This window comes from Betta splendens, chromosome 4, assembly GCF_900634795.4.
Source record: "Betta splendens chromosome 4, fBetSpl5.4, whole genome shotgun sequence".
Classification (NCBI taxonomy): domain Eukaryota; kingdom Metazoa; phylum Chordata; class Actinopteri; order Anabantiformes; family Osphronemidae; genus Betta; species Betta splendens.
In genome coordinates this window covers 25,167,410-25,194,148 of record NC_040884.2, presented here as the reverse complement: position 1 = coordinate 25,194,148, position 26,739 = coordinate 25,167,410, and the positions used below count along the sequence as shown (strand labels likewise).

The 26,739-nt window shown below is 41.4% G+C and overlaps 1 protein-coding gene across 11 annotated transcripts; it reads right to left on the bottom strand.

Annotated features, from left to right (window-relative positions):
- Positions 1-31: 31 nt before the first annotated feature.
- On the bottom strand, positions 32-26,739 carry tcf3b (transcription factor 3b). 11 transcript variants are annotated; one of them, XM_029146735.3, is made up of 21 exons: positions 26,647-26,739; positions 20,720-20,816; positions 18,779-18,851; positions 13,847-13,920; positions 13,130-13,202; positions 12,573-12,616; positions 12,208-12,340; positions 11,625-11,671; positions 7,994-8,093; positions 7,804-7,904; positions 7,437-7,530; positions 7,218-7,276; positions 6,624-6,699; positions 6,143-6,204; positions 5,779-5,976; positions 5,035-5,143; positions 4,787-4,928; positions 4,441-4,494; positions 3,726-3,982; positions 3,485-3,636; positions 32-3,377 (listed from the first exon to the last, which is right to left on the bottom strand). In XM_029146735.3, the coding sequence occupies exons 2-20, from the start codon at positions 20,792-20,794 to the stop codon at positions 3,491-3,493; spliced, it is 1,917 nt and encodes a 638-aa protein (XP_029002568.1). In that variant the 5' UTR covers positions 20,795-20,816; positions 26,647-26,739; the 3' UTR covers positions 32-3,377; positions 3,485-3,490. The 11 variants fall into 11 exon arrangements, with proteins under 11 accessions (XP_029002568.1, XP_029002574.1, XP_029002573.1 ...); XM_029146741.3 differs by lacking the exon at positions 26,647-26,739 and adding an exon at positions 23,613-24,197 and having other exon boundaries at positions 3,726-3,961; positions 12,573-12,613; XM_029146740.3 differs by lacking the exon at positions 26,647-26,739 and adding an exon at positions 23,613-24,196 and having other exon boundaries at positions 3,726-3,961.

Genomic DNA, 26,739 nt, shown 5'->3' with positions numbered 1-26,739 from the left:
TACGCACAAATTCACTTCCCGAACTACAATAAACCCTTTATTACAACGTTTGCCTTTATTTTCCTTTTTCTGTATACAATATTCAAAAAGCCAGACATTGGAAAAGGTATAATCTGTTATTAAAAATGGCACATTTATTGCTACATTACTGTTATATACAGGACAGTTCTCAACTATATATATATTTATATATAAAAGAGAGCCAGAGATTGAATGGGGAGCTCTGAGGACCCAGCATGAGTCAACAGGGCTCACTCCACGATGTCAGGGTCTGTGTACCTGTGGATGCGTTAAACAGTCTCCCTCCTTTTAGTCCAAATATGACAAAACAGATGGAAGCTAGTTGTGCTTCCTTATACTAAAACAAGATTAAGCTCATCAACTGAACACTTGCTATCATTATAATGTAGTTTCCTTTAAACATGTGCTCCTGCAGTGGTTGGGCTTCCTTTTCTCAAATCAGTGTCAAGAAATAAAGTTTCCCCCAAACAAAAAGTAGAGTATATAGCTTGTAGACTAATGGGATGTTCACAGAAAACTAAATGACATCAAGTCAGATTTTCTCTTGCAACAATTAGACAATATTCAGTACTACACTTATTGAGCTTGTAATAATTAAAAAAACATAACCAAAACTTCAAATACAACTTTTTGAAAGAAGGGATTAGAACTTCTCACAAAAAGTCACTATAAACACCACCAGAGAGCTAGAAGCGTAAAAAAAAGGTCAGAGGTGAACCTGTCAATGAAGACAACACATAGTCTTATAGTATATGCTGAGGCGAAGCAGAGGGCTCGCACTCAGATATACAGAAAGTTAAAATACTCCAATTCATTAGAGGCTCCACACACTCAAACATGTTAATGTGCATCGAAAGCAGACAATCAGAGCCAAAAGCAGCGTCTCTTGAACCCAATTATGTGGAGGGATTTCGCATTATAGAGCAAAGAGAACCAAAAACTCAGGACCTGGACCCATTACCTTAACTAAAACAGCAATTTGGACAATATAATCCAGTTGAATAATTAGGGGAAAAAAAGGAATAAAAACTAAACAAGCTCTACATAACATTTATTTATTAACTAGATACACTGAAAGAAAATCTCTGTATACCATTTTAACTTCTTCCTGAAAATTGAAAAAAGCATTAGGAGAAGGGAGGGTTGGGGAATGAACAAGTACCTCTTTAATCTCCATGATAAATGAAATGATATGGTTGACAAATTAAAACGGTCCTAAATGAAAATACAAGTTCAGGCACTGATAAGGTATCACTCTCCCATCATGACATCTTACGTCTTGAGAATGAAAAGGCCACACTATTGATTTGTATAGGTCTTTTTCTTCATCTTTTTGTAGAAATAAAACACAGAAAATGCTCTACCTCTCATTTGTGATTACATGTTGGTAAAAACCATTCACAACATGACATGGGAATAACATCACAATAACACTGTTTTGTTCTCCATATTATCCCTTATAAACCCGATACCGACGTCTCCCTCCAAAACACATGTGCAGGATACTAAAAAGCGAGTTGCACATCGAGCGCCTCCTGGTCGAGGGCAGACATTAGAAAAGGTGAAAGGAAAACTATTGTACTGTACTGACAAAACCCAAAGAGCACAAATGAAAATGAAGGCGATCGACATTTGTATGGTAGCTACATTCAAAAACCAGTTGCATAATTACGGTTTTCAGACAAAAATCCCTTCCCACATTTTTCATCAGCGTCTCACTGCTCAAGTAAGAACACCAGCAGGATTGTAGCACAAACTCTGTCCACATACACCCAAAAGGAAAGAAAGAATTACATTGGGTAGCTGATGATACGCCTTACAAACAAAACTGGAATAAAAAGGACACACCAACATTTTCCATTTATTATCTGATGACCCTTTTCCTCTGTTCGACCAGTTTCATTTAAATGTCAAATATCCCCTTACTCAGTTCATCTAGAATACACTCTAAACTTCAAACTAATATTGCCATTTATGTAAAAAAATCTACAATGTATAGACTAACAAAAAATATATATTTTATATATATTTAATTTTGAAAAATGATATCAGAAACATATCAGAGTAATGTATGCGGTGAATTTACATGTCACACTTCGCTCGGTCAGAAGTGTGAGAACAAACTTATTCCGGAGGAAGGCGAGGGGCTGCAATTCAGTGGGAATGCTTATTTAGGAAAAAAAGCCAATGTTACACAAAGGCTCTTCTGATTGAACAACTGGACTAATGAGATCCCTCCGTCAAAGAAAGCCAGGTTACTTGTCTTTATCGGATCAGCGTTTAAGGGGAACACTTCAGCTGTTTTGTCTACTGGCATTGTCAGTAAACCATCAAGAAAGTAACAGCACTGAGTGGTGCCGATCACCTAGCACGTGTCTCACATGGCTTTTACACCAGACTTGCAGGGATTGAAATGCACTACAGGTCGACACCGAACTTCCAGCCTAAACCTATACCACTGTGCTTCGTCTTGTCTGAGTATGCTCTAGAACATCAAACAGTACAAAACCTGAACTGATGACAAGGGACAACTGGAGTAACACTAGAATAATTCATGGTCAACAAAGAGGAAGAACAGTTCTGTAATTGACAGATTCCAACACTTCGAGACCAATCTTCAGTCCGAGACTGCCTCTAGGTCAGAAGTCCTGTCTTAGAAAATAAGCTGCATTTGAACTGTCAAAATGCTGACCTTTCTCTTATGACCTCTCCACCACTTCTCCCAACATTTACTCATACGATCAAGGAAAAGTCACTGAATTTAGACAATTCAACTTCAACTACAGGCTTGGTTACATAACATATGTAAGACTGTACCATCACGCTGGGAATGACATACATTAAAAAATAATTGCTCATACACATAAGCAATCCCTCACAATAAATGTTCCTCACATGTAAAGCAATTTGCTTAAATGTCAAATAGAAAACATGTAACAATTAGGCACAAATCCTTGATTCAATTTGTGTTTGTTTAGGTCTCCTTTCTTTCACCAGAGCACCCCTCGGCAGTGTGTGAAGTCCCAATTTGTAGCAGGACAAAAAGTACTCTGGCGTCCCATCATGTTGTGGAAACCAAAAGAAAAAAGATCTTACATGTATAAAACAAAGCAAAACTAAAAAAAAAACAAAAGTTCTTCACATTTGAGTTTGTAGTCATGGTTGGGAGTGCGACAAACAGGCTGTGTCAGTTTTGGCAGTATGCATGTGTGCACGAGTGTGTGAATGTGCATCTTGAAACTTGAACGGACAATACACAGACATGTCCACATATACACACACACACACTGAGAATAATGGGTGGAAGAAATCTATTAAGGCCACATCCTCTGACAGCCAGGGAAACACCACCTGATCTGCAAAGAAAAGGACCATACATTATGTCTAACAGATTGGAAAAATCTTTACAAGACTAAAACGATGTAACTGTCACTAATAAATAGATAAATATGAGTGGTCTGACCTGGTGTTACATGTGACCAACTGGATTGTGGCCATCTCCGCCCATACTAGGGTGGCCTCCTGAGAGCTGCATGGGTGCTTCACCCACCACCCCAGACACCTTCTCCTCCTCACGGCGTTTTAAACATGCTGCCTTGGGGTTAAGGTTACGCTCTGACAGGGAAAAACAAATCAGCTTTTTCAATACAAAGAAATAAGCACAGTATTTACCAGAGCTAAGCTAAATGCGCTCGCAGACTGACCTCTGACTTGTTGTTCTAAATTGAGGATGACATTGACAGCTTGGTGCAGAATGAGAAGTTTGGTCTGAGGTTTGTCATGGCTGAGGTGCAGCTGGCACATCCTCCCAAGCTCCTTGAATGCCTCGTTAATGTCGCGTACTCTAAGACGCTCGCGGGCGTTGTTAGCCACTCGCCGCTCCCTTTCACGCTCCATCTTTACCTCAGGGGGAATGTCCTCGTCATCCTCATTGTCCTGGCTGGAGTCAAATAGAGGTGATCTTAATGAAGTTGGAGGCAAAAAGAAAAAACACTGAAGTATGCAGGATCTTTCACATTTCATCAAACAAACAGACTTTGCTCCCATAATTTATGTATATGAAATAGATAAGCAAACAGCCAAAATTAGTAAACAGCAATATCCAAAAAGTAGCATCGCCCACTATCATTTCAACACAATCTTTATCCCACAAAAGTTTGATATGTTAACATAAATAAAGCATGTTACACAATATGAACTGTTGGCTGCTGTTTTTAACTTCATCAAGTATTACTATAAGAAGGCAACACCTATTACTTGTGTGTATTATCTGTGAACTGCCAAACAAAGCCAGAAGTGTTCGCGGCGCTTCCGCCGCTCAAGGTTTTGAGACCCCAGCTCTATTCAGACGTTCTGTGAATGATGTCTGTCAGGAGTCTACAAAGTGCAAGAATGGGAATCTCTATTGGAGAAACTTACTCATCTTTCTGGTCTGAAAGGCCAGAGAGCATCTGGAGGGTCAACGCCTCCTTTCTGAAAATGTGACATGAAGGGAAGAGGGGGTTTAACAATGGTAAAGACCTAACACAGTCTAGGGCTATACTCAGACACTCAGGATAGAGCAGATCAAGAATATGGATCCCAGTGTCTGTTAGAGACTCACTTAACAGCTAAACCTTGTAGTGAAGGTTCCCAGGAACAAATGTTTGATGTTCTTATGCTAATAATTGTGACAAGAATCTCCACCTTTGTGGGATAAATGTTTTAAGAGAGACAGATGTAAAAACACAATTAGAGTTAAAACAGAAAAACATAATAGACTCACCTTCGACTGCGTGCTGCCTTTGAGTCCTTTTTCTCTTCCTCAGACTTGTCTGCAACAGAGTTTTCATCGTCCTCTTTGTCTTCTCTCTTAATGTCTGAGCTGCTAGAGGAGAGGGTGGAGCGGGTCATACCACCTGGCAGACCTACAAGCACATAGAGATATGGGAGGGTGTCAGGAAAAGGACATAGTACAAAAGTACCTGTATGAGCACGTTTAATACAAGTCAGTAGGAAAAGCTCTAGTCTTACTGGAAAAGCCTTCTGGTTGGCCAGCTGGCGGTGTGGGTCCAGATGCGTGGTGACCGTGCAGCAGGGTGCTGCTGGGAGGAAGGCCAGTGGGCTCATCGTGTTTCCCACCCTGTGCATGAAGGTAATCAACAAAAGATATGAGTTTCAAGATGGCAAAGATTCTGTTAAAGTGTCAGTTGGAGAAAAACTACACCATAAAACTACACATATGAAAAACTACATACTTTACTTGAATAAACAATTATAAAACAGGCAACTACCTGTAATCTAAATTTAATTTGCAAATATTCAGAAATCAGTCACTGTTTACAGATACTTTGGCTTAAGTTTCCTGCAGTTTCCTTTCTTGACAGCAGATGGCACAGTTGACATTTTGTTCCATTTAGAAACAAAATGTATTAAATATTCTAATGCATACATAAAACAAATTAATTCAGAAAGTTAGATTGTTGTGACAAATAGAAGTACAAAACAAAATGAGCTTAAATTCATCAGTTATATACTATATCCATGGCTTTTAACTTTGAAGCTGCCACCGACAGACATTGATCTCCACGCTTACATCTTCACTACGGCAGTGCAACACCTTGGTGAGACAGCCGAGGGCTGGTGTCCAAGACCACACAATCATACAATATTAAAAAACGTATAAAAGCACGTGTTTGCACCATGTTGTTACTATATACACCATTAAAAGTATTTTCTTTCTAAACGAACAGCAGTTTGAGCATTCAGGTGACTCACCATGGTGGGATGTCTGTTGCTGAGGGGAAGGCTGGCAGTGGGGAAAGCTGGAGAGAGGCCTCCAAGGCCCCCATTTTGCACTGAGGACAGCAGGCTGTGCATGTCAGAATGAGCACCCTCTAAGACAGGGCCTTGGCCCACAGCATGGCTACGCAGTACATGGATGGCCTCCTCCAAACGGTCCTCCATTTTACTCTGCTACATAAACATGGAGGAAGATAAATGCTAAATAAATCAAACTATTAGTTGAATTTAGTCTTTGATGACTTAGAAAGTAATATGTATAGGGCACAAATCTACTAAATACACAAACAAATAAATAAAAAACACTTTGGTTGCTTCCAATAAGTTTCATGGAACCTACCAATGCGTGTGGTTGACCGTCGTAGCTGGGTGTGGTTGGTCTCTGCCACTGAGACTGAGCTCCTGTAGAGAAGTATTGGTAGCGTGTTTAGTGCCAAGTCTTAACTCTACAGCAGATGGCGCTGCAGACACACATCTGTACTGAAGAACATTAAACATGCAGCTCACATTCCCTCTAACAAGTTCAGCTGATTCATTTGTGTGCCAAAAAAGGTTGCTGTCACACTGAACAAATCAAATGACTTGGGCTGATGCAGGTAAATATGCAGCTGCAATTGAAATATTATCCAAATTTGTAGCTGCACAGCAGAGTTTAAAGCACGAATGAAGAGCCACATACTCAGTTTACCAACAGTCTGGCTACATGCAACAGCTCTCACATAAACATGAAATACACATCCACGAAAGACAGAATGTATTTCAGATATTAATAAAGCTTTATATTCTTTAATATATTTCAGGATACAGAAATGTCCCTCTACCTGCAATAGCTTGAGGAGATCCAGGGGTAGATGGAGCTGAGGAAAAGTTATTACTGTTGTGGTCCGACGGGTAAATCTGAAACGCAAAACAGTGAATATTTGAACATCTTGGACACGTCCTTAGAGAATGGAGGGGAGGCTTTTCAATGTGATTACACCACAGCCGACAGTAAATCTGAATATAGTTCAGAAACTGTAAGCATTTCATATTTTTCTGTTATACAACATTGATAATAAAGTAATAATATCACATTTTCAAAAGCTTGTTTATGGGATCAGAGATTCACAAATCAGCAATAAAACAAAATAATCTTGTACATAAACAAATTTAACGGGATCTTTTACTAAAGACTTCTCCTGTTTTGGATCAGACTACGACAAACTCCACTTACAAATGTTTTCTTTTTTTCAGCACCCCATCATCATCCTTAGCACTTAAATTTACACACTGTTCTATCTTCACACAAATCACCCAACATCACAGATTTTTTACTTTGTCAGAGGGAGAAAAAATCTTTGCGAAATCTGTCAATTGTTTTATTGCCCAGCACTAATTGAATCAACAACAGCAATAACACGTAGAAAAGAACTCACTGAGGCAAGAGCCTTTCCAATTTCATCTCCTGAACTGCCAGCTGTGGTGCCTCGGTTGGCTGCAGAGACAAAATAAATATTGCGAGTCAGATGACCCGTTAATTTGTTTCAGGAGAAAAAACGAACATCAAATGTCCATGAGAGCTGTGTCACTGTCAGCCAAAGACACTTGAATAAAAAAATAAAATAAATAAAAACCCAATTTTAAAAATCCTTTACCCATGATGCCTTCGCCGTTGATGGCAGGCGTGTGGTTGTAGGTGGTGGGGGCAGAGTGGAAGCCGTTGACTTCATTGCTGTGCAGGGGATAGTTCTATGGGGACAGACAGTGGGTGACAATGCAAAAGGGATACAAGTAGCTTGATACGGCAAACACACCCCGCACAGAAAACCACATCACCAAAAATGTATTGTTAAAGTTAAATGGGAAGATGTCTGATTGAACCTATGCTGTACCCAAAATATGTGTCTGACATAAAAAACAAAACACTGGTCTTGATAAAAAGTGATGTTGAAATCACAATGAAACATTTAAATAATAAGGAAGCAAACAAAACTAAAGGTTTATGCTGTAGGTTCAACCCACCATCCTGTCCTGTGAGTTAATCGCAGAGAAGGAGCCTGGCTGTCCGATGTGAGAGGAGTTACCCAGCATGGCAGAGTACCCAGAAGACGACCAGGGGTCTTCTGGGAAAAGTGGAGACGCACTGGCAAATGTGACAACAGCTCCACAAAAAGGTCTAAATTAATTCCAGGGCTATTTGACGAAAGGTTACCTTGCATGTAGAAAGAACCGGGGTAGACGGCTCCAGGTTTAGCACCAGGATATCCTCCATTGTCCCTGGTATACTCATCCCCAGATGTGGAAGGATACACCTAAACATACAAACAGCAGAGCAGCCATGTTTTAAGTAAGTACTAGATACCTGTATTTCAAAGAAATGTTCCATTTATCTATATGAATAGAGAATCTACTCTATCTAAACATTAAAATTACATAAGCTTTAAATGGCCACAAGATGGCAAAAGGGAGTCTGCAGGCAGTGGAGGCAGGCCGGCTCCTCGCCTGTGGAGGAGAACACAGCGGCCATGGCATGCTGGGCACAGCGACGGCTTGAATCCCAGTGCACAGTGAGCACTTCCTCTAGCTCCCAGGACCCTAGTGACATCGCACTGCCTGGCCTGCAGCCCCTCCCTATAACACACTCGGTATCAGCTCACACACACATACCATGCATTCAGTGAGCCAACACACCGCCACACACACAAACACACACCGCTGAACACGCATCACAGCAAACTAGCACTATCACATTCTATGTGAGATCAAGAGAGGACTGAAAACAACATGAAAAGTCAAAAGGTCTCGTGAATCCGAAAATCTTATATTACCACATTAAAGCGTCTTATCACACATCCCTGGTTGGCAAAAATGGATGGTTGGCTCCACTGCCACACAGTGAAGACATAAGAACTCCGTTTCCCAACACCACCAGCCACTACTCAGGCTTTTCCTCTCCTCGTCTGTAGTACATGGCATATAGAGGAAGAGAGAAAGAGAATGGAGGCTATGCTGCAAAGAATGCTAATCCAGAGAAGGGATTTTTTCTGTAATTTGATTTAACAGGGAGAAGTGGAAAGGGAATGGAGAGATGCACTTCTAATTACAGAGCCATCTGCCTGTTCCTGGACCACATCCAACTCCACAGGCAGCTGGGCTGAGGAGAGGGAGCGAAGAGAGGGAGAGAGATGGGGGCTGGGATCCAGTCAGTGAGAGAGAGAGACCGAGAGAGGGGAAGAGAGATTGCAGTGGGTAGGGGGTGGCAAAGGGGCAAGGGGGGAAAAAATGAAGGCCCTGATGATTTATGAAATGGGTAGAGCGATAAGGGGTGTTGAGGGGGGACAGGAGAAGGTAATCTAAATGACTTAAGCAAAGCTTGATATGGCCAGGGGAGTGTGAAGGAAACAGGGGATTTAAAATGATCACGGTTAATTCAGGAGAAAACATGACGGAGATGGCTTCATTTAACAATAGGCTTTGAGTTGTTCTTTCACAGGGAACAATGTCGAGTGAATCCTGCTGCTCTACATGGGAACAGAGAACTACACAATGGCTGGTGCTGCTGGATAATTGTATTTTCAGGGGGAGAAAAAAAAAAGAGGGATTTCTAGGATCAAATCCTTCACTAATAGAGGTTTCATGTAATTCAGGTTATGGGGGTATAAAGGTCTTTAGGCTAGAAAAACAAAGGTTTTGGCAAAGGCTGAGGCGTAGATGAAAATTAACATCAAACAAACCTCAAAGTGCTCTGACCACACACGTTTGTGGTTAAAGTACTGGATGGCTCAATTTGTTTGACTGTGGCGGATGAGTGTGGGTGAAGGTTCACGGGGTGAGGGCAAGGATCTTATGTACAGGTATTTGTGGGTTACACAGCCTTTATTATTCGCCCAGTTACTGATTTGCAGCTTAATTTAGGGGACAAAAGCATTTAAGAGAAAAACAGGAGTATTTTGAAGGGCCTGGTGAAGAGAAGGAGGAAGGAGTGTGGGAGGGAGGACAGACCACAGGATCACCATCGGCAGTCATTAATCTGGGCTCAGACAAGGGGCTAAGAGGCCTCGCAAGCATCGTGGCTCACAACTGGGTCACTCACAGGGGGAGGCCCACCCAGGCCATCATGTGGTGAAGCGTAGGCAGGGGGTGGGGGTTCACACACACACACACACACACACACACACACACACACACACACACACACACACACACACACACACACACACGCGCACACCTCATCATTCGCAGTAAAACCACGCAGACATCATTCACACTTCGGGGAACGACAGAGGTTCAGAGAGTAAAAACAGAGGGACTCTGCCAGACAGTGTTTTCATTCAGTCTCTGTGATGTAGTCACTACCGACAAGCAAGGCTGCATGCAACGCCGGGCAGATCAACACTGTCACAAAAGGCAAACACATTCCAAGCTGGTCAAGTCTAAATGACCAACTGACCTGAACCCCGTTTAACGAGGTTGCATCTCCTACAACAACTTAAACAGACAGAATCAGGACATCTAACAACAGCACTTCCTATAACAATGTATTTCTGTTTGAGCATCGTCCGTCAAAACACTTCAAACACTTCATCAGCAAAAGGCAGGAGCCAAATTCCACCGAACTTTTAACATATGCAACAATTTATTAACATTAAAACTATTAGTCTCATCTTTAATGCAAGAAAACACACAGTTTCTTCTAATTCCTAACATTGATAATATCCCCACAGCTCGTCCACCGTATCAGAACTACAGTTACATGCACAGAAAGTGGCAGTATTTCAGTATCGGCATTTGACAGCTCGAGAAACAAGACCGGGCTCCAATAACAACAGGAACAGTGGGGTTATTCTGACTTATTCTGACTGGAATCACATCTGAATGAATCTGAAGACTACATTACGAGGGTGACTATTGGGCTGAACCCATGTATGACTCGCGACTGGCCGAGTCATGTATGACGCACCGGTAATGAAACAGCAGCAGCGAACTGGGATCCAGCACAGCAGACATGATGAAAGATCCCAATGTGAACACAACAGGATTTAAATACTGTAACAGTGACTAGTGATTCCAGTTAGCTGCATCGGCTGCTGAGATTCTGGGTCCACTGACAAGAAGGCCTCACTTCGTATCCAACAATTCAAACGGCAAGGTTCTGTCAGATCCATCAAACAAAATCACCTTAGACTGAATCTGATCTGAAGCCTTGAACAATTTTAAAAAGGAACTAGAATACTATATAATATTAAGGAACTAAAACTACAACACTGATATAAAAAGTAGTGAAACTAACCAGACACACTACGAACTTTCTATTTAACAAACAATTGTTCTTCTCTCTCTCACATTGGCAAAGGAAACGAGTGTAGATTAGTATTTCAATTAAATACTGGATACTGGTTTGTTATCTTTCTTAACTGGTAAATGAATAAAATATAACATCTGACTTTGCTTGGACCATGTATTCCCCAGCCAACCTGTTGAATTTCTTCTGACCAATATTGTTATAAGAGCTAAAATGTAGGTTACCAGACTTCAAGCAGTTTACTAAAATATTACAATTTTTGTTACACTAACCACAACCTGAACACCACTTGACTGTGGTGTAGAGTCAACGGCAGTGATGGTGTTTACTGGGGCCCATAACGCTACTGAGGAGCCCAACTGTCAGCTCGCAGAGAGCCCGTTGGAGCAGAGGGTCTTTACTCCTGTCTGTCACAAAACTGTTCAAGCAGAGTGGGAAAAGCAGTGTGTGTGTCTGTGTGTAGCAAGTTTGTGTAGCGACAGAGGGAGAAACAGAGAGGACTGGCTGTGAGCTGTGTAGGCGAGTGGAAATAAGGTCTCACCGAGGACGGCAGGCCAGGGGGTTTCCGAATCTTCTTTGGCTGGGCGTCTACAGGCAGGCAGGTGGAGACACAGAGAAAAAGGTAAGAGAGACAAAATCACAAAGAAGGATTTAGACATCTGTCAATGACACGTCATTTAAAGTGCAGTTTCATCACATGCCTGCTCTAATTTTAACTGTCACTGTACATGTGGAGCGTGTCACAAATGCATGGTGGGTAAATAGCTTCAACATGACAAGCGTAGCCGTGTGATAATCTAGCGACCCGCTCACACATTGATTCAGAGCCCCTGACGCACATCACAAGAAGCAGTTAGGAAAAATGAATGAGTGGATGTCAAACATTACTACTGAAATTTAAATCACCCATTTATCATCATCTTCACCTCAGGTTACATGTGGAGCTGAAAACACTTTGACATTTGTTAAAAAACAAATCTAATGCTAATTTCCTACTGTGATGGCTGATTAATAATTTTAAAAGGAAAAATGTTACAAACTAATGCCATGAACATTTATCAGACTAAGTAAATCGATAGTAAGAAGGAACTGCGAGATGAAGAGAGACATATGTGGCATTGTACCTATTGCTCCTTCAGGTGGCCTTCTTCTGGGGTTGTTTGGGTATGATGGGTAAAACTGGGAGCCAGATTTCAGGCCAGAAGGGGACATGGCATCTGGGCTGGGCATTGCAATGTCACTGGGAAGAAAACCAGGCTAGGAGAAGAGATAGCGTTTTTATTAATAATATATCAAAAAGCGTGGGAAAGATCTGCACAAACAGCTTCTGTTTTATGAAATGAAAACCGTGAATTCAAAGTGTTTAACTTAAAAAGAGAAGTGAGAAAGCAGGGCTTCCTTTACACTGACTAACTGCCAATTTATGCCTCCCGCTACATATAAGTTAAAAGTCAAATGAAAGTACTAATATAGCACAGCAGCAACATACCTGGCTCCCAAAAGGTGGGTAGGGTGTCCTCTCGTTTTTACCTGCTGAATAAAAGTCAGGAATGTGTAAATGCTGATACTTCTGAAACCTTAAGACACATGCATACACACACACACAAGGAGGCAAAAACAAATAAAAAGTAGGTTTTCTAAAAGTACAAAAAGTCCAGAGATGCCCTCCCCTTTTTCAGTATGCTCAGCTGCATAAAGCTGCCTGCCAGACAAAACCCTAGGGAAGGTTTCTGCTTCAGTGCTCTAACATCCCCAACACTCAACGAATGAACACACACACACACACACACACACACACACACACACACACACACACACACACACACACACACACACACACACACACACACACACACACACACACACACACACACACACACACACACACACACACACACACACACACGTTATAAAGGATGAATCCAGTATTATCAGTTTATCCTCTCACCCTTAGCAGATATTAAGAACAAGTAATGAGGCCACTTCATACACACAATATATTTTATCTGAATCATTTAAAAAAAAATGACTTAAAAATTAGCATGCCTGTGATTCCTGAACTGATGAATGGAGATGACAGGCCTTCATGCTCACTGTAGTGGGATCCTTCTCCATAACCCTGTAGTAACATCAGGACACACAGGACATTAAAAACCTTAAAACACCAATAAGGAAATATTAAAATCACAATATCTGCAGCCAGAAACCCAAGCAATTTTGGGATGGCTTCTTTAAGGCCATCCACATCTCAACAGCACACCTATATGGGTTAGTGCTTATCCTGCCTTCCTTTGCATTTCTGTTTAACAGGATTCATGCCAAACAAATCTGCATCAGCTTGAGGGAATCAAACTGACTGTCTTAATTATCAACTTGTGGTAATCAAAACCTGCTGTATATTTCCACCCTGTTCCTTGTATTTATACAGAGTTGTGCCAAGACAGTTACGATGGATGTGAAGCTGCAATTACCGGTGGGCTTTCACAGAGGTTCTGGCTACTAGAGCGCTTGCCAATGGAGAATCCAGAGCCAAGTAGAAAGTAAAACTACCACTTCAAATCAAACATGGCACACAGCAGGCGAAAAAAAAAAGTACTAAGCTGTTGTGGCAGTTGGGGTGGAGGGGGTGTGTGTGTTCATCTACAGCAGATCCGTTTGAGAGTGTGACAATATCATGGCATCTGATGTTAATGCTTAGATCTCCTAACTTAATATCAGAACGTAACTAGAGAGCTGGTGCATGTGTGTGTGTTAAGAACTTACCCGCCCTTGACTGAAAGAGGGGCTGTTCTGTTCTGCTGAGCCCCAAGATCCAGAGCCGCTACGCTCATCTAGTGCTGAAAAAAAACAAAAATTGACAGGTAAAACCCTCCATAAGTTAGTCTGAAGTAGAAATTAGAAAATAAAGCAGGTCGAGCTACTGCTGTGAAAGACTGTTGGCAACCCCCAAATGAGAACACAAATATTACACTGTGCGCCATTGCAGATATGTAGAAATGTCCTTATAGTTGAGTCATATCAAGGAAAACTGTCACGTCCTTCTTTCTACAGTCTATGTCTTTAAGTGGCCACTGTGGGGTTGCACAAACCAGGAAAGAGCATCATTATTGATCAAAGGCACTGCTGTCACAATGAAGAAAGAATGCAATGATGAACCATTTCAGGGGAAAAGCAGGCAGGTAATGCTGCTCAGTGTTCCCACTAGTGTTCATCACAGTCACTGAAAAGCAGAAAATTATCCACCTATATTCTTGCATTAATGTGACATAAAATGTTGTGTTTAAATTCCACACAGTTAGCGTAACATACAGAAAACGCTACAGAGGACAAAATATAAGCACCTATGTTTTAGTTAGAGAAAGAGCCGATGTGTGGCACAAAGGAAAAGCGGAGCCAAAAGACTGGTGGAGCAGAAAACTCGAAAATACCCCCATCATCCCTTTCTCCCTGTCTTATGCACTAATGCTATCCAAGCTCTCTGGAGACACAAGGCTTAATTGCATGCTGATTTGCATAATTGTGCATATTAATGCTGTTTCCTTATGAATATTCATATTTTGTCTTTGATTTTTGCCTAATTAAAAAAATGTGTGTGAGAAAGCAAAAAAGAAAAAAAAAAAAAAAGAGTGAGAGGGTGGAAGGAGACAGCAAGGGGACGAGAGAGGCAGAGAGAGGAAGGAAGGAACAAGAGCGAGAGGGGTCTGGGCGAGATCAGCAGCCTGGCTGACGAGCGAGAATGAGTGATGAGACTAACAGAGTGGTGCAAGCACCTACACACGCTGCGACAGCCGTGATCTATGGAGCCGATGCCAGTGGCATGGAGAATCAGGCGAGCAGCGAGGAGAGGGGACCTCGCTCGCTGTCAGATCGGCCCCGCTGAAAGGCCACGCCACTAATAAAGCGCTGCACCACCGTCAACCATGTCCAATGGCACAAGACACTGGTGATGAGCTCGCTGCTAAATAAAGATGACAGACTTTGTATGAAGACACTTCAGCCAAACCTGGGTGCCAAGGAAGTAAGACCAAATTAGAGAGGAGCAATATCAACAATGAGCTAGCCTGCTTCCAGCTTAGAGAATAAATAACGCATTTAGACCTGCACACCTGTAGTTAAGCTTAGTATTAGTTTGCATATTGTCGACACTGACAAGCCGGCCTACTGGGCCTAAGTAGGCCTACCCAGCCAGCAAATAAAATGAAGAGCTTCAAAACTACCACAGCTATTTTCAACACACCACTAATGCGCCTCTGAAGCCTCCATTTGGCCAGCGGGGAAGCAGGGGATGGAGCGAAAGCACGGCTGTGCAGCAGAAGTCTGACAACATTGTTTCACACTTACTGGAGTAATTAACTCTGAGGCAATTAAAACAAGGTGGAGAGCTGCTGAGGTGACACTGACGCTCTGCCAGCCTAGGAGAGCCCAGCTATGCCAGAACAGAGGTCTTTTTGTTGTTAACATCCTGTCATGTGCAATATCAAACACAAATCAACCGTCACCACAGGCAACCGAAATGATAAAATATTACAGGAGGCTATAAAAAGGGCTTCTGTACATGAAACTTGGTTTAGGAGCCTGATTGTAAAAGCCAGATAAGTACTATTTAAAGTAGGTCAGTGGTATATTCCTACATCAATTATTTTGACCAGTAAAATATTTTTAGCACTGTTTTAAACCAACCCTTCGCCTGTGACCTAAAAAGTTTGCTTTAAAAACTCAGAGCCTGCATTTTCAAAATAAATTTAAAGGACAAACACAGACCTGCCAAATCTGGGCTTTATTTCATCCTCATTTCAACACTTCTCTCACTCTTAAGCTTTTCATTTCTCCTGCTTCCCTTTCTGCTGTTCAACACAAAGCAAAACATGAACAGTGTCCGCTGCCATAGACTTCTGTAATGGCAATACAAGTCAATGATTTCTATATCACTTTGTTTACCTTCTTTGTTGCAAACCATCAGGTGCAGATTTCACATTTTTTTTATTTACTATTTCTGTATAGGTTGCAATTAAATCTACTACCCAGTATCCAAAAAATTGCTCTGGAGTTCAAAAGTAACTAATTAACTGTAATATCAAATCATGTGACACCTTCAGGGAGACATGTTACTACATTCAAAACTAAATATTGAATTTAATTGCAACCCTCAAGCCCATGATACGGAGAAAGCCTTCAAGCAAAGTGGAACCACATGAAGCTAGAAATTAAGCGTTGTGGTTCGGATTCAACAGCAAAAATAGATCCCGTACGATGAATACATTCACGTTGGATGATGTAAAAGTTTAGCTTGAAACAACTATTCTCTGGACGTACATGACATCCATTCAGATCTTGGCATGGCTACTGTGAAAGTACTTCCAGTGAAAGTCACATGGCAAAACAAATACTGACTCACAACCAGAGCCCAGAAAAATATTTATTTTCTGAGCCACTCACGGCTGCAGGCTCTGAAAACATCTAATTTAGTTGAAAAAGGAAGCCACTCTCCTTTGAGATTTCTTTTTCTGAGGGCTTAGATTTTCCAATTACAACCCACTAATGCACTGAAAAACACATTATACAATAATGCAGTTGTATTCAGGTATAATATATAGTGCAAAAGTCAAACACACAGCTAGTAAAACAGCCACCAGAGATCTATACCTTGGTTAACAGTCCAGTAGTACTGAGCTTTTTTTGTACTGGGAACCTGGCTCACGTTCTAATCAGGCTACGTGACCCAAAGCAGGCTAACGTGTTAATAGGCCAACAGAGCATGTTTATAATAATTCAGTCAAATATTTTTATTCACCAGCACAGACAAATGTCAGCAATTGACCAATGAGAGAGCCACAATAAGTTAGATTTGATTCAGGGTATAGGTCCCAGGAGAAGCCGCGTGTAAATTTTGTTGTGATCGTTGGGAAATGAACCTACAGTACTGTGTGTGTGTGTGTGTGTGTAGGGGGTTGGGGTTGCCAGCAGCTGCAGAGGTGACAGAGGGGACGCCTGCTTGAAGACTAGAAGGCTTGGCCATCGCCCACCACACACCGTCACACTCTTCCTCCCCTACTTCTTAAACATCCCACACTTCTTGCCAATCCTCTTCTCTGTCCTCTCAGCTCGACACACCCTTCCCAACACACGCACACGCCTGGCCACTGAGGAAGGCAGAAGGACGCCTAATGCAATTAGCACCCCTCTGAGCACTTTTGTGTTGATGAATAGAGGTGGTCTGGTGGGCCACTACGCTGCCCGCTGCCGTTCCCGCGCTGCTGACTCGCTCAATATACAACTGACGTCATAGATGGACCTTGTTCTTCAATGGTCATCATTTCTGTAATAAATAGGTTTCCTGGTTTGTAGCCATTGATAGTGAGTGGGTATAATTGAGTGTATTTTTTTTTTTATATATATATATATATATATATATATATATATATATATATATATATATATATATAAATAAATAAAAGAGAGACCAGGTCAACAAACTTACAAAACATCTAAATGCATACAGCTTACATATATATATGAGGTCTCTATCATATATGGAGACTTTACGTAATCCATAACATGGAGATTTTATAAAAAATAGTCTGGGGCTGGAACTTGCAAATGTTAGTGTGTTGACTGCACAGTGCAGATTAGAAGGTACCTGCAGTTCTCCTAAAGTTAAATGTGACAGCTTTAAGTATCGTATTAAAAAGGGTGTCAATGACCAGAGGCCACACGTGAGGACATGCGAAGGGGGGAAGGAATTAACTCCTCACTGTTTAGTAATTGCCTGCTGTAATAGAAACAAACAGAATCCTGCCTTCCACAGGCTGATCCTTCTATTCAACAAGCTCTCTCTTGCACTCTGGCCACTCACTGCATGCTGGGCCAGTTTAAGAGGCTGCGAGCTGGGGGTGAGGGACATTGTCTCGGACTCGAGCCATTTCCTGCAGATCAGTGGGGGTAAGAGCCCTGTGCCTTGTTGGGGGAGGAGTGTTTTACACTTCAGGGTGGGGGAGTTGTTTCAAGTCCATAAGCCCCCTTTTTGCCTTTGTTCCTCAGTGGCTAAGTTCTCACTCTGGGGAACACTGGGGAGTGTGACTCGATTTCACACGCCAGGTTGGCAGGGTGACAGAGGAACGAAAGTAACACGACTTACTAATAACATACAGGAAGAGAGAAAAGCTCACTCAAAGGATTCAGGTCCTTGAGGGGGTTAAATGGCAGCTAGTTTGCACTTTAATATAGTGAAATGAAGACGGAGGGAATAAGATCAAACAGATGTAAAGATCCTCTTGTAGATGTAATAAACCTGCACACTGAATTATTTAAGACAAAAGATATGGAAAGCCCATGTTTCGGTTTCTTAGCTGTAGCGTAAACGCATAATTTAAATTCTATAAAGACAAAAGGATTACCAGGATTACAGGCCAAGTGCTTTGGCCTAAGTAGGTTGTTGCTTCTGTAAATTTGTTTTTATTCAGCAAAGCACCATTACAAAAAACGCATAACTGGGGCCGTGGCAGAGATCTGGCCAAATAAAGCTGAAACCCTCCACAGCCATTTTCATTTTTTTAATTGAGCGCACTGACCATTTGGGAGGCACAAAAATGTTTACGTTCACAATATTAAAAACAGACATTGATAAAGACATACAAACACATCCAAAGCATTGGCTTTTAGTTTAGTTAGGTTTATACATTTGGCTGCAGAGCTTACCTGTCCCACTAAACTGAGTGCTGGCAAGTGTCATTGTCCTGTTCTTCCCATTGGCTACTGGAGGTGCAAACATCTAGAAGACAAAAAAGTGGGGAAATACTGTGACGAACAGAGCAAAGGCCGACACACTTCACACATTCCTTTCCACTAATGAGTACACGTCACATACAGGGCGTTTAGCTGTCCTGTTGGTTTTTTTTCCCTCTAGTTACACATACAAATTTTTGGAGACTCTAAACATGAAAAACTATTTAGCATAACACATGCTCTTAAATGCTATCGTTATAAAAGCCAACTCAGATTTTTTCGCAAAACAGCATATTTATATACGCGTACACAGCCAAACTGTTGTGTCTCTCGGGGAGGAAATCTTTACAGTACTTTCAAAACATGTAGTCTTAGTGACCGAGGTATTGCGGTCTCCACCATACAGCTATGGTGTGGTCTAAATATCACTATGTGGCATCTTTGAGTGACGTGGACCAGCTCTACTACACCGACCTGTCGGTAAGTAGAACACCATAACACAGTGTGCCGCTAACACACAAGCTTTCATTTATTTCAAACCAGGCCAAGTGTAAAGCGGTCCAACGTTTGGTTCAGATGGCATCTTTCCCATTGACACAAACGCGCTTAGATTTGCTTTACTTCACGTCACATTTTGCATGCATTTTCATGACTAGCCAGCGAAAAAACAAAGCTGAGGAAATTTGTTGGTGCAACGTTTGACAGTTTCGCACCCAATTATTAATGTCATATTTAGACTAAACATCTGCAGATACAAATTGGCTGCTGATCAATCTGGGCTTTTCTCACACAAACCTAACTGTCTAACGAGAACCTCCCACAAACCCCCTTCACAACAAGGAGTGTTTTTCTTCCATGGGGTATGGTTTCCTTTAAATACAGATGGTGTGGCAAAGAATGTGACTACATTACCAGAGCAGCTGACTGAATCGTGCAAGTCATTATAATGGCACTCTACCAGCAACACTTATGAACAACTGAATTTAAAAAAATAAAAAAAAAATAGAATGGAAACAGTCCTGCTGTTCCACAGTGACATACATCATAAAATGTCAATGACTCTTGAAATGATAGAAAAACTTTGTTATTAATCAACTTTGCTCTGTCAAAAGAATTCTCGTGGCACATTAGGTCTGTTGACGAATATTCACTAGTGTCCGTTTGAAACTACCTTTTTGTGCCCAATATATAATAATTACCCAAAGTTGGCAATTTAGTGTCATCATCAGTCATTCATATATTTAGGTGGAAAACTAACACAGCTCCGTTGGGCCTATGAGATGTTTATGTCAGCGTTAAGCTCAACTAAGGCTTCACAGGCAAATGAAGCACCAGTAAATAACAGTTGAACAGAATATCTCTATTCACTTTGTAGATAATGTCTGGAGGATACTTCTGAAAGCATATCTGTAAAAATGTCTTCCTAAAGACTAAAAATATGACACAAAGACACGCAGAAGCTGTATTTTGTTCCTCATCCTCTATATGCATCACAATTTTCCTCCCATTCTCCTTTGGCGAACAAGACAAACACAGACGGAATCATCATTTCCACTGCATCCTGCTGTTGATCCTAATTCACCATTTACATTTTATACAGGAAACCAATTTCTTCCAGTAAGGAACCACTTCCTTGTTTCACCATACCAACATCATCTGCATACTTGAGTAGCGTATAGGCACCTGCTTACCATCAATGAAGAACGGAAATATGTTGAGGTGCCAAAACTAGCTGCTTCAACATTTCTGTTAGAGATTTTTCTAAATTATTTTTCCCCATGTATTTTGTCTCATCATTTCATTGATTCAAAGCTCTAGCTTCCCTCTGTCCATACCCACACTACTTTTCAGACTCTTAAGCTCTTTCTCCCAGTGCCACCCACCACCACCCAGACTGCTCTCCCACTCTCTTACCGCACTGAAATCCAGGAGGTCGCTGAGTTCCTTGTCAGTTCCCACTGCAGCCATTCTTTGCTGCTGTTCGTTCATACCCTTCAGTCTCTAATAAACCCTATGAGAGAAATTTGCAGATACAGGATTTTAGGCATAAAGAAAGGTTGCATGCAGCATAAAGAAAGGTTACATGCAGCTAACAAAAAAAAACAGGGACGATGATGGAAATAAATTATTCAGAGAGCTCAACTTTTGGCTTATCACAACCCTCCTCATTTTCAAATTAGCAAGTCTACAGTCTCCCTTACTATATACCAAGACAGGGATGTCAGGATTGCTAAAAACAAAACAACTTTCTCATTGTAACAACATCAAAACTATTTCTCCAGCTCAAACAAAAGTTCAAAACATTTACAAATCCAGTATTTGTCATTAAAAAAAATGAATGAAAATGACAATTAATTACCACCCATACGCAAAAAGCTACAGCTCAACATACTACTACGCAGAAACATGGACCAATGAGGACAACAAACCTTAAACTAATATAAAAAATAAAAATAGTAATAGAACAAAAATCTTGATTTACCATCTTTCCATCAAAGCAAGAGACAGTTAGATGAAATTATTACTAATGCACCTTTAGTCAAATTACAATCAAGTAACAAACAAAAAAACGCCTTTCATTTTACGCAAGCCTGGCAAATAACAACCATATGTCGATCATTGCTACATAAAAACAGGATGTTATACGTTTACAATTACGGACATAATTGGGACTATTGTTAGCCCAAGGAAATGGGGGTGAAAGGCAGAGCTAATGACTGTATGCAAACACGTCATTACCAAATTACCATATGTCAACTCAGAAAGAACCTTGTCAAATGACACAGTGAGCATGAATACTGAATTTACCCTGTGTTTTGCATTCCAGCGCAAGCCCGAGGCCGCTCTCTGATGCTGAGCGGTGGTTCTGCAAGACTCACAGGGCACCACTGGTAAGGGGAGCGAGTAGAGGAATAGAGACACTTGGACACCAACAGGTGGTGTGCTTTTACAGCCTCTCATAAGACAGCACTAGCTTTAATTGACGCAATCAAATGCAAAATGTCTAGAAATGTAAGTCAACAAATGTAAACAAGGAAAAACCAGAAGACTAAAAATAATAATTGAGAAGGATTTGAAGGAAATGAAAAAGTGGTAAATATAACTAATCAATTCTAATAGTATAAAAATAAATACTCAAACACACAACGGAGGCTAAGTGTAGTGAACTAAGGCCAGTGGAACCAATTTAACCTTGAGACAAGGGAAGGAAGTGAAAACACACACACAGTGTAAATAGGCTATCAACATGGCTGTCATGGCTTTTGAAAACTTTTGAATACGGTTGCTAAAGATAGAAATAATGGGTCCCTCAAACTATTTAGATAAATGGAGCATTCCCAAATATGATCCAACCACCGAGCACATGGAGGTGCTTAATGTTACAAAATGGCATCTTCAGCTCCTGGAGGATCAATATATGAAGCTAGCAGATTAGGGGTCTTTGTAACCCCACACAAGGCAGAGAAGGCAGGTCATTCTCCACAAAAGAGCCTGCACCTCCACCGAGGCAAACAACCCACAAAATGTCCTACAACAAGAAACGTGGTGTTTTTAAATGACGAAAATCAAATACACCTAGCTTTTATCACGACTTTCAAACCCAATAATAGGGCCCTGTAAGTTCCACATGCATATTCGCCAAGCATGTAATTACTTTACAATGATTGCTGGGGGAAAAAAGTAATTTATGAGCACGATTCGGCGCGCGTGCATCGTGTGTGTTTTAGTGTAATGAAGCGTGCTACATGTGAAAATAAAAGCCAAGTATGTAAATACGTCTAACGTGACTTTATGTCAGCGCTATTACCACAGGAACAGCAAGGGCGGCCGCACTGATGGGGAGAGGCTAATTCAACTGTTGATTCACAAATTCCTGGGAATAAATAGAGGTTTGTGTCTCGTCCTCGAGGCGTTAATAGAAATAGTAAACGATTTGGGTCAAATAAGGCATAACAAAGACGACTACGGCACCACAGCATGTGGGCTGTACATTATTTGATCATCTCTGCTAGGCCACATCCAGGGCCGAGCAACTCTTGACAACTAACCCACTCGCCGTTTATCGTAAACTATGTTGACATCGTCCTCGAGCCCGACAACAATCCTCATTTTCGAGCCGCGTCTTCCCACTTGAGAGCGGATCGCGTCTAAAAACAAGTGCCACGGCCTCGACGCCGGAGGAACGCTCCAAACTTGATGCAACAATTACTGAGCTCTTTCTTCTCATATTAGGGTTCAAGTCGTGCATTATGAGGGAGTTGAGTGGAGGGACGGTGGGGGTGGGAGCATGAGGAATTTCCTGCCAAATGTGCCATAAAATAAAGTCTAGCTGGTGACCAGACACTTCCATAAAGGGATGCTTATGGGGCCACTAAGGGCGTTTTTATGGAAAGTTTGTTTCGGGCTTTTAGGCTAAATGCACGTAGGCCCACAACACAAAGTTTAGCTTAAATGCTCGCCAACGCTACACGGCGTAAAGAATTCACATTTCCACAAACAGGCTAAAGCTAGTGGCGGAGGCACACGGTGAAAAACAAAATAAGGCTCGCTAGCTACGACCAACATTTCACATGAGAGCAGTCTTTTTGCAGAACAAAGGAGTAATTTCCTCCTCTCCGTGGTCGATGCGGAGACCATCACACACTTGGGTCGCCACCTCAAACTAGACAAAAACTTGCATCCCCCGCTTAAACCACACATTCCCGAAAACTTTTCGAAAATCGCAGGCGTCAAAATAGGTGTCAATGAAACCCATCGAATTCATGCAAGTTGGCCCCGAGCGTGAAGTGAAAGAAGGTGTTTTTACCTCTCCTCTCCAAGTGTCTGATATCCAACAGTAAAAAGAAAAGCGGAGACTCGCAAGGGGAAAAACATAAAACTTCAAGAGAATTTCGACCTCAGTGCACGAAACGCATTGGAGCGCCGTGGATGTCTTCCTTTTGTCCCGGTAAGCCTGCTTTTCACGGAGCACCCACGTGTTTGCTTCTATGTAACAACTCTGTGTGCAAACAAATCTATTATAGTAACTAATCTCGCGTCTTCCTTTTTTGTTGTTACAACTGAGATGATTTCATTCTTCTCGTAGACATCTTCACCACCTCCGTCCACATTGTCAGACGCAACAACGTATCCTTCCGCACATAAGTGAGGGCCTCAACGCCAGCGGTGTCCGATTTCAAACGCCTTTGAGACACAGGGTATTTTTACGAAGAAAAAAATGGAGCGTTTACGTGTTTCGGTGGCCGAAACGGCGACTGCGTCTATTTGCGGAGCTCCGTTTTGTGTGCGGTGAACGCAATCATCAAAAATGCGAGGACGACGTAAGCACTATGTCGTCTAGCGGAAGGCTATCGTAAGAAAGTTACCTGCGATTACACAGCAGCCGCTTGACGAGATGGCACGATAAATGCGAACGGGTTTAGCCAATAGAAAAGCGTGCCCGCTTGAGTGGCAGCAACATCAGCCAGTGAGCGGCTGGAAATGCAGGTTTGTGTCGCCTTCTTCTTGACGCTCACTTTCCCTGTGTGCGGAGGGAGGCTGGCTGAGGGGGCTCCAACATGCCCGCTGACATCACTTTATTACTTTGGTTGCCGTGTCTGCTTCTCTGTTTTTTAAACAACGTTCCTAACATTTTGAATTACTCTAAGAACAGTTGTAAACTAAATTTTAATTGGATAATGTAAAATATCTACAAATAATACGTAATTAGTAGTTTTACTTATTATTATACTTATATATACTTATACTTATATACTTACGTATATAGACTAGACTACACACAAACACACACACACACACACACACACACACACACACACACACACACACACACACACACACACACACACACATATAAAATGTATTTAATTTTTTAATCTATTATATTATTGTTTTGCCAACCAATCATTCACATTGACTTATATAATAAAATGAAAAATATAGTAATAGTTAAGTAATATTTCTATTTATCTACCTTTTTGCATCCAACAGTTGTTGTTTACCATTAATTATTAGTAACTATTCCAAATTGAACTAAATATACTTTTTTTTGTACTTTTTCTGCTTACTAATAGTCAAAAACATTAAAAAGCATTACATCTTAAGAGTAAAGAAGCAAATTCCATCTAACTGTCAGTATGAAAAACTATCATTATTGTCATTTCATGTACAACTGACTTATCGTTTGTGGTCTCATTTTTGCGTGAAGCCCATAGTTTATAAATGAGCTGATAAACATAAAATCAACACACCCCTAGTAACTGCCTGCTCCATAACAGAGTGGAGAGGAGGGAGAGCAGAGAGTATAGGATCACAGAGGAGGGGGGGGGGGGAGAAATAGTTCAGAGAAAACAATCCAAACAGGGAGGGCACAGCGGATGATCAACTCAAATTTGTCTGTAATGTTAAAATGCTGCTTCTACAATATAGGACACAACCTAAACACTAATAATAGTTGAATAATTATCGTCAACCTAGTTACTATAATAAAACATCAGTAAGTCTACTGGGATAACTTGATATGATCAGGACATTTAGCTTGTGTGTATTTATCTATTATTTATTATGCACAATATACAATATCCCTGTCCAGTTGTGATCAAACAAGACCACACAATAACCACATTATTTACAAGTGTGTGTGTAGGTGTTAGACAGCTGTTGTTCTTTTAGCTTGGGGGAAAACCCTGTCAAAGAAAAATAACATTAAGATGACCAGACTTATCGTCTGGCTTTGACCTCCAAATGCAACATGCTATATACATATATACATCTATTTCAGGCAGTGCATTATCGCAGAGGGGTAAAAACAACATCAGCATAAAATTTCTCTCCGTATCTCAGGGCACAGTTCTCACTATCGACCACTACAAAGGCCCCAGTGACTCAAGTCATTTTTGAGTCACCATGCGGGCAGGATGCCCATGTCTAGGGTGTGAGTCGTATGTCAAAATTAAGACATGGCTAATGCATATTCCACATAGCTGCTTAGCGTCTATGAACCCATCATCTAAATGTGCATGTTTGCTCAGACGTTAGCGCTGAGAAGGGGGGGATGTTGTCAATAGGACGTATAGGTAAATAATCCATCGGGTGTCCCCTGGGTGAAGGAAAAGCCTCAGCACAGAACATTAATTAGTGTCATGGACCATCTTAGGAATGCAGTGCTTGGAATAAATGCTCATATGGGCTGTAAATACCTTCCCAAACAAACCGTGCACACACTCACCCTCTGTTGTACACAGGTAGTCACACACATACACACAACATGAAATGCCGCAACTGCATCGTCACATAAGCTATGAACTATGAAAGACGGGGCATCGTGACTTATTCATCCAACACCTACTTGTAATCCTTTCATCGAGGAACGTATTAATCAAAAGATTAAATCTGAACAGATGGAAACATCTGTTTGGGGAAATGAATTTCAAGTTGAAGCAGGGAAAATCTCTCACATTCTCGCTTTTTCAGCAGACATTAGGCTTCGAGTAAGAATAGTGCCGTTGTCAGTATTAGCAATGAGGCTTGTAAGCCCTCCAAGTAGTTTGTAGTAACAGCTGGGTCTGACATGGAGAGCATGTACAAGGGCAGCCAGGCTGAAGAGAGGGAGGGGAAGAACAGAAAAAACATATATGCCGAGGAACTTCACTTTAATGAACACGGAGTGCATCTAACGGCGACGAGGGGTTACGGAAAGATTAGGAGCAGATGAAGACTGAAACGTTTGTTAGCATTGTCCGCTTTGAATACGATTTTCAAAGTGAATTTCACAATCAGCTGTTAACGTACTGTACAAACCTGGACGTTACGTTCCCTATTTTATTTATCTGGCAACAAACCTGAGCCATAGGTGGAGACCTCTAAGATGATCTACGTTTCATTGTCCCCCGGTCCCTGTGGGTAATCGACCACATGGTAACCTAAACAGAGCA

Excerpts from the sequence above, each read along its gene's own strand:
- tcf3b (XM_029146735.3), bottom strand. The coding sequence starts at position 20,794 with ATGAACGAACAGCAGCAAAGAATGGCTGCAGTGGGAACTGACAAGGAA. Across the intron at positions 7,531-7,803 it reads TTAACTCACAGGACAGGATG|AACTATCCCCTGCACAGCAA; the intron begins GTGGGTTGAACC and ends CTGTCCCCATAG. Across the intron at positions 7,277-7,436 it reads CAACGGCGAAGGCATCATGG|CCAACCGAGGCACCACAGCT; the intron begins GTAAAGGATTTT and ends TTGTCTCTGCAG.